The sequence below is a fragment of the Phocoena phocoena genome, chromosome 4, assembly GCF_963924675.1.
Source record: "Phocoena phocoena chromosome 4, mPhoPho1.1, whole genome shotgun sequence".
NCBI classification, from domain to species: Eukaryota; Metazoa; Chordata; class Mammalia; order Artiodactyla; family Phocoenidae; genus Phocoena; species Phocoena phocoena.
Window position 1 is genome coordinate 146600169 of NC_089222.1, and position 13443 is coordinate 146613611.

Below are 13443 nucleotides of genomic sequence, written 5' to 3' on the forward strand. Positions count from 1 at the left end.
TAGCAATCAAGAAGAAAAATGGGGCTTCCCTGGTGGCGCAGTGGTTGAGAACCTGCCTGCCGATGCAGGGGACACGGGTTCTAGCCCTGGTCTGGGAAGATCCCACATGCCGCGGAGCAACTAGGCCCGTGAGCCACAACTACTGAGCCCGCGCGTCTGGAGGCTGTGCTCCGCAACAAGAGAGGCCGTGACAGTAAGAGGCCCGCGTACCGCGATGAAGAGCAGCCCCCCGCTCGCCGCAACTAGAGAAAGCCCTCGCACAGAAACGAAGACCCAACATAGCAAAAATAAATACATAAATAAATAGATAAAATTTTTTAAAAAGGAAGAAAAATGGAATTTTATTCAAGCCAAACTGAGGATTATAACCTGGAAGACAAATAGAAACTGTGAGAATTGTTCCACCTGCTAAAAGTTGAAGGCACAGTCATACATTTTCAAGACAAAGGATTGTACATCAAAATGACATACTGATAATTTGCATAAAGTTCACCAAGGATACATGGTCCAGGTAACCACATATAAAGTGAGAAGCAAGTCCCCATGACCCCCTGTAGAGCTGGTGCCCATTTGGGGCCACTTCTGGTTTCTGACGTTCCTGCCAGGACCAGTGTATTTCCCCTCCCTGGCGACTGGTCCAGAGAGGGCCACGTGATGCCCACCAGGCTGGAAGTTCCTAGCAGGAGGTGGTGAGCAACTGAGGAGAGAGAGGCTCATCCCTCCGGACAGGCACTGCCCCTCCAGCTCCATCCCTCTACACCCCCGGCCCTTTCTGTCCCTCCCATGGCCCACCCCTCCCCTTTATGTCCCTCCAATGGCCCCGCCCCTTTACCTCCCTCCCATGGCCCCACCCCTCCACACCCTGCTCCTTTATGTCCTTCCCCATGGCCCCGCCCCTCCACAGACCCACTCCTTTATGTCCCTCCCCCTGGACCTGCCCCTCCCCACCCAAGCTTCCTGACCCTGGCCTGGGTGGTGCAGCATCTGCAGCTCTGATGACGTCAGGGTGCGTGGACTTTATTCCTTTTCCCAGTTTTGCAGGAATTTAGCTTTTATTTCATGTTTTACAGCTACAGAGACTTGTTACAATGCTTTTTATTTAATGCAAATACAAGCGAACAATTAGTTTATGATTTCCAAGTCTGTGTCCTTAAAAAAAAGCAAAACAGAAAAACGGTGGATAAGCTTAATTTGAATTTTCCTGGAAGTAATTCTTAATATTTGTAACTTGATTTATTTGGATTGGTGGATACAAAAGCATAAAGATCATAAAGTTCCCTGGCTTCACCAACAGCCACAAGCAGACCCTGTCTGCTGCGCACAGACAGGTCGGGAATGACCTTCACCAACAGACCAAACACATCCGTCATAACCCGCATTCTATAGGCAGGACAGGAGGCGTGGGTGCTTGGGTACAGCTGTCTCCAGAGGCAGAGCTGAGATCCGCCCCGAGCCCCCTGCCCCTGCTGCCCCATGCCCCATAGATCCAGCAAAGTGTGACCCTGTCGGGAGAACCCCACTGAATGTAGAAGCTTGATTCTCAGTTCTGATTACAGTTACCATGTCAGTACTTGTCGGCTTATGAAACAGATTTTCCATTTAGAACTGTTAGCATCAACTACTCACTCAATAATCACAGCCCACCTGTAGGAAAGGGCTCTAAATGTGACCATGCTCTTTGGTAGGTGGGACAGACTGTCAGGCCACCCAACCACATTAGGTTTCACTTGCCCCAGTGATGAGCAGATTTAATGAAGGGCAGCCTTTTCAAAGGATGGTGGACAAAGCTTTGTGTTTTTAAATATAGTGGAAGCTTACGGAAACCACAATGCTCCAGTCATTTCTGGTAATCAGTTTGTTTTTTCTGGGTTAAGGGGTCTATACAGCCAGGATAGCCAGTATAGCACATGCTTTGTGACTGAGGATTGACTTTCCTAAGTGATGATCACCAAGAGTCCCTGGGGCCAGTCAGCTAACGCGGATGCCTAATAGCGCTGAAATAATGCTGGGGGCCACTAAAAACAGCCCTTTGCAAAGAGGTTTCAATTTTTCATTCGCGAAGCAAATCAAGCTCCCTAATTAGCTACGACACAGCTGGAAAGCTCAGCCCCTACTACCCTGCAAGCCCTGCCTTGGCTTCCCTGCCCAACCTCCGTCTCTGCTACAGGAACAGCCCGGCTGCTTTCTCTAGTTCATTCGTGTTCAAAGAACTCATGGCAGGCAGTGGTAACCATGGCAACAAAAGCCATAAATTCCTGGAAGTCGCATTCACCATCTCCATCGCTGTCCAGTGTTTCCATGACTTTGTCCACAACCTCCTGCTCTTTGATTTCCTAAGAGAAATAAGAGCAGTTGTCCAGCTTGTTGCTCAATGAAATTTAAGGATATCAAAACATGATCAGAAGTTGGCTGGCTTTAATAATTTGTATCAGAAACAACCTCAGACATGAAATGAAAAATGCCAGAAAGGACTTGTCCTGTGACCAGGAGGCTGTTGGCTGGCAGAAGTCTCTGGGGGTCTGAGCCTTCTTTTCCACCTTCCTTTCGGTCCAGTGGGGCCTGGCCTACTTAAAGACTGAATGGAACAGCCAAAATCTGAAAAGCTGCGGGTTGTTTGTGTTAAAATACCCAGAAAAGAATAGTACGGTCTAGATCAGCCTGAGCATGTTACATGCAAATGTCTGAACCTTTGGCCCCTGTAAGTTTTTCATTGCTTCTGTGTGTAGAAGGCCCTATAGTGAGGGCTTCCAGTGGATTTTCATGTTTTGAAAGTGGTTTTTGGCTGAAATAACTCTTGGGAACATGCCCTAAATTTATTAACTTCTGTGTCTTTTTGCCACTTGAGTTGCCTTCCAGGTGTCCTGGGACTTTTCCTGACATTCTGCCCAACGTGCAGCCAAGTGGGTGGTGAAAGAGTCTCAGAGGAACGGACACAGTGAAGGAAAGAGGTACACTGAGCGGAATGTTCTGGATAACCAGTCCTCAGGGCAGGAGGGCTTGGCCTGAAGAAGTTGAGTGTAATGTACAGTGGCTGCCTTGGATATAAAACATGTAAAAGGTTGCGATTCCTGTGGGCATTGGGGTGGGACCTATACACAACTGCTAAAAGATTAATTTCAATTACATGATAGGTTTGCCTCCAGACAGAAACTACCTCATAAAACCAGGCCAGCAAATGTTCATGATACCTTGATACACTTACTGTGAATTACTTATCTTTTACAAATTGTGGTTCCCACATGCTAAGCTTTTTCTATGTTTTAAATCAATAATTAATGACAGTAGCTGCACTTGTTGAGCCACACTTGACAAGCACTGTCTCATTTCATCCTTTCAACAATTCGTTTTATGGAAGAATCGGGGACCTTCTTCTGATTGTTAGGTTACGAGGCAGAATCGGGGGGACCAGGTAAGTGAAAGCGTGCATGGGGCAGCTGCCACTAGGTGAACTTGGACGCCTGAGAACACCAGCCCTGGAATCAGACTGGAGGGTCCCACCCCAAGCCTGCAGGCCACTTCCTCTGCCAATGGGGTGTTTGGGCGGGGCGGGGACAGTGGGGCGGGAGGAGCCCTGCAGACATGGGACATGGAGCCCGGGGCTTGTCTTACACGGTGGCCCAGCCTGCCCAGGACGACAGCTGTCCACCACTGTGTGGCAGGGCCCTGGCCTGGGGCTCTCGTATCTTCCCCGGAATTAGCTCTTGGTCAGACACTAGTGCACTGGTTCATGGTCTGGACATTTCCTCTGTGTGTGACTGGTCACTTCAGTGACCTTGGTTCTGGGCACCAAGGGAAGGTCAGGCACCAGGTGGACTGCAGTTTATTGCCTCGAGGACACGGGGCTCATGCCACAGAGATAATGCGTGTGGCTGATCCCAGGGCAGCGGAGGCAGCGGCTGGGGAAGCCTGGACACACGTCCACCAGAGCAGGAGCTGCCAGGGCAGGACGGGGCTCATTGGGCACCCTCACGCAGCTTCTCAAGTTCCCCTCCAAGGCCCCTGGCCCCACAGAGCCCCCTGCAAGGCCCCGGGGCCTCTCTTGTGAGCAGCTTGTGGCCACTCAGTGATGCACCAGGTTGTGGGGCCTGTGTCTCTCCCAGCATCGACCGAGCTGAGAGCTCAGTAACGTCTGCTGAGTGAACGGCATCTTATCACCATGTAACCATGTAGGAAAAGCCGAAACAGTCCTTTTCCCAAGAACAAAAGCTTATTTTTAACAGCCTTCTTATATGTTCACTGTGACCCATGATAAGTCATGAGTATATTTCCCATCCCATTTTGTCATCTTTATTTATTTTTTTTTAATTTTTATTTTTTGCGGTACGCGGGCCTCTCACTGATGTGGCCTCTCCCGTTGCGGAGCACAGGCTCTGGACGCGCAGGCCCAGCGGCCATGGATCAGGGGCCCAGCCACTCCGTGGCACGTGGGATCTTCCCGGACCGGGGCACGAACCCGTGTCCCCTGCATCGGCAGGCGGACTCTCAACCACTGCGCCACCAGGGAAGCCCTTGTTTCTTTTTTTTTGTCTTTTTTTTTTTTTTTTGTCATCGTTGTTGCTGTACCTCCTTGGATTTCTCAGAGAAAGGGCAGTGTTATTTGGAACCTGTACTTTTGCATTTGAGACAGCAGTCTTTCCTTGATGCCCCTACTGCACACGAAATGCATACAGTGGGGCCTACCTAAGCCAGCCTCTGTACTGAGGGCTCACCAGGGCAAACACGTTTTCAGAAACGACCTAGGAGTCCTGACGCTGACCTGGAACCACCTTCAGGGCAGCTCAGAAGAGAAAGTGGACAGGTGGTTTTACAAGCAGACAGGAGAGCAGATTAACTTGTCAGTTTTAAAGAGCAAGACTCACCTCTAAAAAGTGGGAAAGCTCATTGTTGATGAGCTCCTTGAGTTCGGACTTCTTCAGCTTGTGCTTGTCACCTTCCCTTCCGGAATATTGATGGAAGACGTCAATTAGGGCCACCATGGCCTTCTCCAGCTCAGACATCCTGGGGGCCACAAAGAAAGATGCCTTCTAGCACAGAACAGTTAAGGTGTTACCTACTCAGACCTCAGCCCCCAGGGGGCACAACGGCCTCGGCTCACCTCCCCTTTTGGGCTCAGAGTGGTGCATCTCTCCAGGCACCCGTTGGGGCCACTCTTCCCCACCCCCGCTCTGTTCACTCTGTTCCCACGCCCTCTGGCTTCTGGTTGGTTTGGCCAGTGGGAAACTTCAGCCAAAGTACAGAGGCAGAGCAGTGAAGGGGCTTCGGACTGACTCCTTCCACCACCCCCACCCGAGGCCCCCTCTGCCCTGGCTCCGAGATGAGACGACAGAGCAGGGGAGCAAGCTGTTAGAATGAACTGCGGTGACTAGGAACCAAATGAGGATACGAAAGTCAACAGGATCCCTATGTTCTGTCAATGAACAATGAGAAAACACAGTGGAAAAGTCTTCTTATTTTACAGCAGCACACATGTATTACTAAGAATAAGTTTAGCAAGAAAAGTGCAGTCCTTCCAAAAGATACTAAGGGCATAAAATGTAGAAACTTACTTTCCTTCGAATGGATATATAAATTTAACTCATTTTTTAAAACTCAATTTTAACAAAAATGTCTCTGGCATTTTTTTGTTTTTTGGATGGGTGAGGAACAGCTGTAAAATTCAACTGGAAAAATAAATATGATAGAATTGCCACAAATTATTTTGAAAATGAAGATGAAAAAAAGGTACCTTGACTACCAGAAACAAACACGTATCATACGGTCGTCTGACGAAGCTGTTGTAGGGAGAAAAGTTGCCACCCCAAATGTCTCTTTGGCATGCAGATTATTTTGGGCTGAAAACGATCCAGGCCCTGAAGTTTCAGGAAGAAACACTGACCTTCCCCTTAGCTGCCTGAATCAGAACTTAGATGGAGGGCCTGTTACAGGAATGGAGTACTCACTAGAGCTGTCAGCAAAGAACACGGGCCAAGGGTGGGTAGGGGAACTCTTAGAGATCTGAGTCCGCGCTGTGTCCCATCGCCTCTTCATGGCGCAGCAAACACTGCTTTACCAAACATGTGCTTTTCCATCTCCGTCTGAATTGCTTTCCTCCCCTTTGAACTGCCAGACCCCACCCCACCCCCCAACAGCCTCCTTTGTCTTTAGCTGATCATGGTATTTAAGGTGACAGACGGTCTGGGGCGTTTTTGTGAGTGACTCAGTCTTCCTGGGTCTCTCCCATGTATGCATGTTATTAAACTATGGTTTGAGTTTCTTCTGTTAACCTGTCTCACGTCTATTTAATTCTTAGACCGGCCAGAAGAACCTAGAAGGGTGGAGGAAAATGTCTTCCTCCCCGACACCAGCCCTGAAGCCAGAACAAATGGGCCAGAGGCTGGGCCACCGCCAGGCACTTGGTATTCATGGAGGCGTCGCCATCCACTTCTCGGCACTTATCGAAGCAGGAGGCTTCCATCTCCCGTCCCAGCGCATACCTTATACCATGGCCTGCAACCTAAGGAAACAGCTGTTCAACCCTGGGAATCAGGCAGTTTACAAAGAACTGCTTGTCAATTGTTTCACAAAACCGAGACACTCAGCGAGAGAAATTTGCCAACTTTTGGCCTTGAGTTCTAATCATTAAAGAATCTTTGCAATGTCATAGTTAAAAATAAATAAAAGAATTATGTCTAATTTTTGCAAAACCATTCCTGGGTTGAATATCATTTGCATCTTAAAAATAAATTGGAACATAACATTTAAATTCTTATTTTTATTTCTGATTTTCAAATGAAAACGGATTGCGGATTTTTGCCTTGGCCTCTGATCTTTGCTAAATTCACCCTATTAATAATCAGTATACTTTGTTTTGCTCTAAGTCCCTAAAAATCAGATATACCACACATAGATAGAATAATGCAGATGGATTAAAATCTTTAGCATTTCATACTTTCTTATCCTTTGCATTCGTTTTCAATTATTAATTTTTTTAAAAACAAAAAACCTAAGAAACTTTTGCGTGATCCTTTCGCTTCTCGAGCTTCACGATGACTTGGGGGAGGGAAGGCTAAATTACTCTTTGTGTGAAGTATGACTAGTGGGGTTTCTTTTAAAGGAAAGGCATAAAATATATATCCCACGTGTGAAAACTCCATAAAATGTGATTTTCTTCATAACCACACTACAAATTAACTTTTTAAAGTTTTTCCTGTTATATTCTTCCCAATTGATGGTTAAAGGCTGTCTTTTAAGAGAAATGGAAATCAAATATCCATGTTTCCCTTTCACTTCATTCCATGAATGTTCTACATTAACCTTTTATTTCGAAAGCAAGAGAACTTTTGGGGGTTAACTCCTCAGAAGGACACATCACACAAGATGTGAGAGTCCCTCTGGGCAAGTGGACCGATCTCCCCAAGAAACTGCAAGACTGAGGAAGGTTAAACCCGCCATAAACCGCAATTTCTTGGGCTCGATGTGTAATTTACTTGCAAAGACCTCCTCACTTGCCATGTATTGTGGTTTCTGCACGGCGTCCAGGGGGCCCTGACATTTGCGCGGAGCAAGGGGAAGACGCTCGCTCGGAGCATCAGGCCGCCTGTCCTTCTCCGCGGAGGGACGCAAACCCCTGGTCCTCAAAGAGTTAAGGAAGAGGCCTGTTTGCAGCAATCACCTGAGCCACCAGACGTGACGTTTCCCCGACTTGTGGCGACAAAAACAAGCATAATGGACCTCTAGCTGCCCCCAGTTGAGGGAGGCGTGTCCACAAAGCAGTAGTAAGATTCACACTTTTGAAACGCTGCCAATTACCCTAAAGGGGTTTTTTAACTACCACCCAGTTCCCAAGCCCACCCTCCGGGCCCTGCCCCAAAAGACCAGAGCAGGTTCCCCTGAGTGTCCTCACGTCAGTGGTCCTTGGTTGTCGCTCCTGGAACCTCCCGGCTGCCGCGTCCTGAGTCGCAGGCGTGGGGCGGAGGCAGCCTCTTATTCGTTCCCGGGCGGGGGCAGGGCCGGCACGGTCCCTCTGCGGGCCAGGCAGCCAATGGGGGCCGATGGCGGGGCGGGGGCGGGGCCGGCGCCCGTCCCCCTGCGGGCCAGGAAGCCAATGGGGGCCGAGGGCGGGGGCGGGGGCGGTGCGTCAGCTGGCTCCGCAGCCGGTGGGGGCGGGGGGCGGGGGGCGCAGGGCGGGGGTGCTGGGGCTGCCGGGCTGCACACAGGGCCGCATTGACGGCGCCACCGGGCACTCGTTGGGGAGCCAAGCCTGCGCTCGGGCCAAGGAAGAAAAAGGCCCGTGGGGCAGAAAGCGGGGAGTCAGCTTTTTGTGCTGTTTTTAAATTTATGCATGAATATTGATGTTCCTCTAAAGGCAAGGATGGGGGTAGGGAGAGGAGACGAACTATTGATTGAAACCGACAAAGCAAATGTGCACCCAAGCGCAGGCTGAATGCGAGGGATTCAGGGCCCGCGAGCCGGTTTCCAGTGGGGAGACCCCTGAGCTTCGCCCCTGCTCTGGCCCCACTAACCCTCAGGCGGGGCACCCGTGGATATCAGTATCCCGAGCTAAGCCACTGGCCCAGCGTCTGCAGGGACTGAAATGTGGGGCGAATAGTTTAATATGAGCCCGGGCACATGCCAGGCCCACCCGAAGGTCTCCCCATCCCGCCGGGGTGAGTGGCCGCAGACTGTCAGAGCTGGACAGTGCCCAGGCACGTCCTGTCCAAATGTTCCGGTTTAGGGGAGGTGCAGGCAGGGGTCCCTCGCCGAGGCCTCACAACCAGCCAAGGTAAGTCAAGTCCAGACTCCCCACTGCCGTCTTGAGAGGCTCCCTACAGGCCTTCCTTTAGACAAATTATACAAAGCGCACTGGCCCCAGGCTCATCAAAGGACGTCTGAACCGAATCAGGCCCTCTGCTGACCGGGTTCACGGTGGCCGCGGAAGGATCAGCACACAATGTCTGTGGACACAGCTGTCTTGTTCTTGGGACTTTCACTAGCTTTCCCTATCACAATGGCTACCTGTAGGGGAGCCAGCGAGGGGATTCTGCAGTGGCCAAGCATGTCTGTCTTGACTGTACATTCAGGAGCTAAGAAGTAACTACAGGGGTGCTCTGTGCACCAGCTGGGCCCCCCGTGAGTGTGTTGAGACTCCCCCTGACCACCAGAGAGTCCTCCTTTGACTGGTGGGTCCAGGGCATCAACTCAGAGCCCGTACCTGAGGATGCCATCCTGGGGGCCTCGCAGCACCTGAAAGCCCGTCTCATCCCGATGGGCGGCCCCTCCTCCCTGTGGGCCCTGGAGCCGGGCGGGACACAGCCTGCCCTTGGCTGTCCCAGGAGGCCGATGTTTGCGCCCAGAGGGCAGGCCCTGCGCTCAGCAGTGCAGTAGTTGGATGAGAGAATTCCAAACTATTTTTTTTACTCCTCAGGGAGCAGGCTAAAGTTTTCCTTGTGCACACTGAAGGGCAGACCCAGAGATCAGGACATGGCTAAGGCCCACAGGGGTGGTGCCTGGCACCCATGTGAAGCCCCCAGAGCACAGCTGCTCCTTCCTCGGAGGCGGGCAAGTTCTGTGCTTCCCCGAACAAGCCTGCTCTGCCTGTGGGGCAGCTGAGGAAGTAGGGCCAAAGCACGCGGCTCAGGTCCCAGCTACGGGGTGTGGGGACAGGCTGGGGACCAGGCCGGTCAACTCAAACCCAAGGCTCACAGCCCAAGCTATTTCCAGGCCATACTTCTGGGACAACTTTCCCTTATCATGAGCGTGAACCAGAAGCTGTGCGTCACCCCTGGGAAACTAATGCCCCCCGATCAAAGGGTTGGCACAGCAGGGGGCGATGCTGATCACAAACCCATTTAACCTGCCACTTTGGTCTGTGCAGAAGCCGCTGGGTCTGGGAGGCTGGCTGTGGGCTCTTAAGAAAAGCAACCACCCTCAGCGTTGACTGCAGCTGCTGTGTGCCAGGTGAGGTGTCTCCCACAGAGAAAGTCGACACGGCCCCAGCGCTTGGTGTGCAGCTATGGACTCACTAATGTCTTTTTCTTCAAACCAGTTTCCAAGGACCACCAGCAGCAGTTTGCTCTCACCTGTCAGGGCCAGAGGTGCACCCTCAGCGTCACCCCAGGGACATGTCAGTTCTGCTCTAGGCCAGACACTGTCTGCAGAGACCTGGACCACCCGTGGGCCGCTCTGCTGATGACCGTGTGCTGACTGGGTCTGAAGGAGGCGGCAAGTACTGTAGATGCCTCAGCAAGACGTATAGAAACTAGAGAGTGGAGATAAGCCCCGCAGAAATGTCGGGCCCACCACCTCAGAGGAGCCCCTGGGGCTCCAGGGGTGCAGGACACATTGAAATATCCCCTTCAAGTGAAAGACAAATTGTTTCATCTTGCGCCACCTGCCAGGAAGAGAAGCACAGCATTTAGTTGGGGGTTGGGGAAATTACATATGCCATGTACTACATTTGCTATTTCACCCATGAGGCTGGCAGTGCCAAGTGGGGACCAGAGCAGATTTAGGCTGTGGTACGAGCTGCTTCACCATTAGTTCTCAGGGCCCAGCAGGTCCGATGGTATTCAAAGTGTCTACGGTGCACTGGGACTGGTACGGACCCTCTGACAAGCACCAGCGGGAGATCCTAGCACAGGACTTCGGAAGGCCAGTGCCCTCCTTGGCAGCTAATGATCCTCATTTCAAGAAGAGCTTCTGCCTTGCTGTTGGGCCTTAGTGGAAGCCTCCCAAACACCTAACCCAGGGACCTCAGGAGACCACGCAGCCCACCTCGCCATAGGGCTGGGTGTGTCACAGCAGCGTCCCATCAAACGGAAAGTGCAGGAGACGTGCGTAGGTGCCCAGACTCCTTGGAGTCTCCTCAGACTCCTGTGGCGTCGTCTCCCTTCTCAATCCACGTCCGGGGTCTCCAGGGTGTTTCTTATAACCAATTGGCTGTGGAAGAAGAAGCTTGAGCCTGCTTTACAGGGGGTCTGCATGACATGCTGGGACCACCCCGAAGTGGACAGAAGCAGCCCTGCAGCCCCACCCAAGGCTTACCCGGAAGGACACAGTGAAGGGAAGTCCTCTCAGGGCAGAACTTGGAGTGGGTTGTTTGGCTGTCCATTGTCAGGAGTGAGACGTGGCTGGAGCAGGGATCTGTATTAATTCATGGGTGGTTGCCGATGATTTGGTTGGTCAGCAACTTGGAAGGAACAGGATTGGAATATTGGTCCAAGGAAGGCTCTGGAAGAGGTGTGGGGATGGACCTCTCTGAAGGAGCAGAGTCTGTGGACACATTCATGTTCCAGGCGGATGCCCACCGATGGGTGTGCCCTGCAGAAGAGCCTCAATGATCAGGTGGAGAACGACCGCCCCATGGGTGTCAGCTAGCGCCTACTGCAGCCACTCCAGGGCTCACTCGATGTGTCCACAAACAAAGTGGCCACGTGGCAGGGGTGGAGGCATGCAGGGCTCAGCAACAATCGGACACTCCCCTCACCGAAGCTGGCCTGGCCACTGCTGCCGCTGAGTGCCCGGTCTGCCGGCAGCCAAGACTAACGCTGAGTCCCGTGGTGACCGCCAGATGCCTGGGGGCAGGTGGATTACATTGGACCTCTTCCATCAGAGAAGGGGCGGAGATCTGACCTCACGGGAATAAACATGCACTGGGTGTGGAAGACGTTCCTGCCTGCACTGCTGCTGCCGGCACCAGCATCCATGACCTCCCAGGGCCTCCACTGCGTCTGAGCTGGGGACTCAGTTCCCAGCAAAGGAAGCGCAGTCTTACCACACATCCCATCACCCAGAAGGGGCTGACCCGGTTGAAAGCTGGAATAGCTTCTTGAAGAGTTGGTTATAACGCTGGAGGGGAGGGAGGCAACACCCTGAAAGGGTGTAGGATATGACCCATACTTTGAGTTAGGGACCATTATATGGTGCTGTGTCCCCCAGAGCCAGAATGCATGGGTGTGGGAGTCGAGAATTAGAAGTATGAGTGGTCCTCTCACTGGTACACTTCATAACCTCCTTGCAGAACTTTTGTTTCTTGTCCTGGCAGCTTTGAGATGGTTTGGAAATTTTACTCTCCAGAGGGGAAGGCTTCCACCAGGGCTCAGAGCAATGGTCCCACTGACCTGGAAGCTGAGATTTTGCCACTGGCCACTTTGGGCCCCTTATGCCTCTGAACCAACAAGCAAAAAAAGGGTTAATCCATTGGCTTGAGTGATACCAAGGTGGGGAGTTGTGTTACTGCTACATGACGGTGGCAGGGAGGATTTTGGAACCTGGGGATTCTCGGGGGCTCCTTTTAATCCTTCCACCACCAGTAGTAACGGTTAATGAAAAAACAGAGCGACCAAAACATGAATTATCAGTAATTAACGAAAGCAGGAGTATTGAGGACCCAGCCCGCTCAGGAATGAAGGTTTGGTCACTCTGTCCAATAAGGAACCCAGAGCAGGTTCTCGCTGAGGGCCGGGAGAGATGGGATGGGTAGTTGGAGAAGGAAGCCACGCATGTCGACCAGGACCTCAGGACCGGTTACACGGATGGAGGCTGCAGCAGCTGAGCATGTGTTTTGCTTGTTACATGTTGTGTTTATCTACTAACCATTTTCTTTTCTCTGCGTCTCCGTTTTTATTTTACAAACAAGTTGTTGGAGGTTAGCATTTCAGTTTAATCTTTAGGTAACAATTTTCTGTGGAATGGTGGGTTTCAGGACTGACCAACACAGCCAGCGATGGACACAATGACTGGGCGACTGCATCTTCTCACTGGGGGAGGAATAGCTCACTTGTAACAAAGAGACCTGTGTCTTCTGGGGCTGCTTTAGTTGCTGAAAGGGAGTCCAGACGTGTGTAGAATGTTGCTGGTGGACGTTGAGTACCAAACGGGGGCGCCTGTTGTGAATTCATTGCCTCTTGGGTCCGGCTGCCTTCAGCGTCCTCTAATCAGGCCTCCTGGCGGGGAGCCTGGTGTTGTGCTTTGGAGGGAGGACCTTCGAGGCCCTGCGTGGGGAAGGAGCTTCTCTCCTCCTCCTGGTGGAGCACGTTTGCCTGTCCTGTCCTGCTTCACCATCCTTCACAGCATCTCCTGGCGCTGGGCTCCAGGACATGGCCAGCGAGGGCTGCCCTTGCTGCCCTTGCAGCCTGGCCTGGCGTGGAGGCCGCTTCGCCCTGGTTCTTTGACACATGTACTCCAGACACTGCATTCACATCAGCCCCTCCCCTGCAGCCCTTTAGATTCCTCTGTGCAGTTACTGTCCGATTGTAGGTTCATAATTCTTTATGTTAAACTTGCCCTGTTTGAATTCCTGTGTGGTTTCTGTCTCTTGATTAGAACCAGGCTGATACACTACGTAACAAGGAAAATAAAAGGCTTTATGAATTTTTTACTACGCTTTTATTAGTCTAAAGTGGTTTCAATACAACATTGTTATACAACCGTGCTCCAATATCAAATAAAAATTAAAAAAACAAT

The 13443-nt window shown here is 51.5% G+C and overlaps 1 protein-coding gene across 1 annotated transcript; it reads right to left on the reverse strand.

The window, feature by feature from the left end:
• Positions 1 to 2191: 2191 nt before the first annotated feature.
• Positions 2192 to 4997, reverse strand: S100B (S100 calcium binding protein B). Its single transcript, XM_065876877.1, has 2 exons — positions 4860 to 4997; positions 2192 to 2333 (listed from the first exon to the last, which is right to left on the reverse strand). The coding sequence occupies exons 1-2, from the start codon at positions 4995 to 4997 to the stop codon at positions 2193 to 2195; spliced, it is 279 nt and encodes a 92-aa protein (XP_065732949.1). The 3' UTR covers position 2192.
• Positions 4998 to 13443: the final 8446 nt, after the last annotated feature.

Excerpts from the sequence above, each read along its gene's own strand:
- S100B (XM_065876877.1), bottom strand. The coding sequence starts at position 4,997 with ATGTCTGAGCTGGAGAAGGCCATGGTGGCCCTAATTGACGTCTTCCAT. Across the intron at positions 2,334-4,859 it reads AGCTTTCCCACTTTTTAGAG|GAAATCAAAGAGCAGGAGGT; the intron begins GTGAGTCTTGCT and ends TATTTCTCTTAG.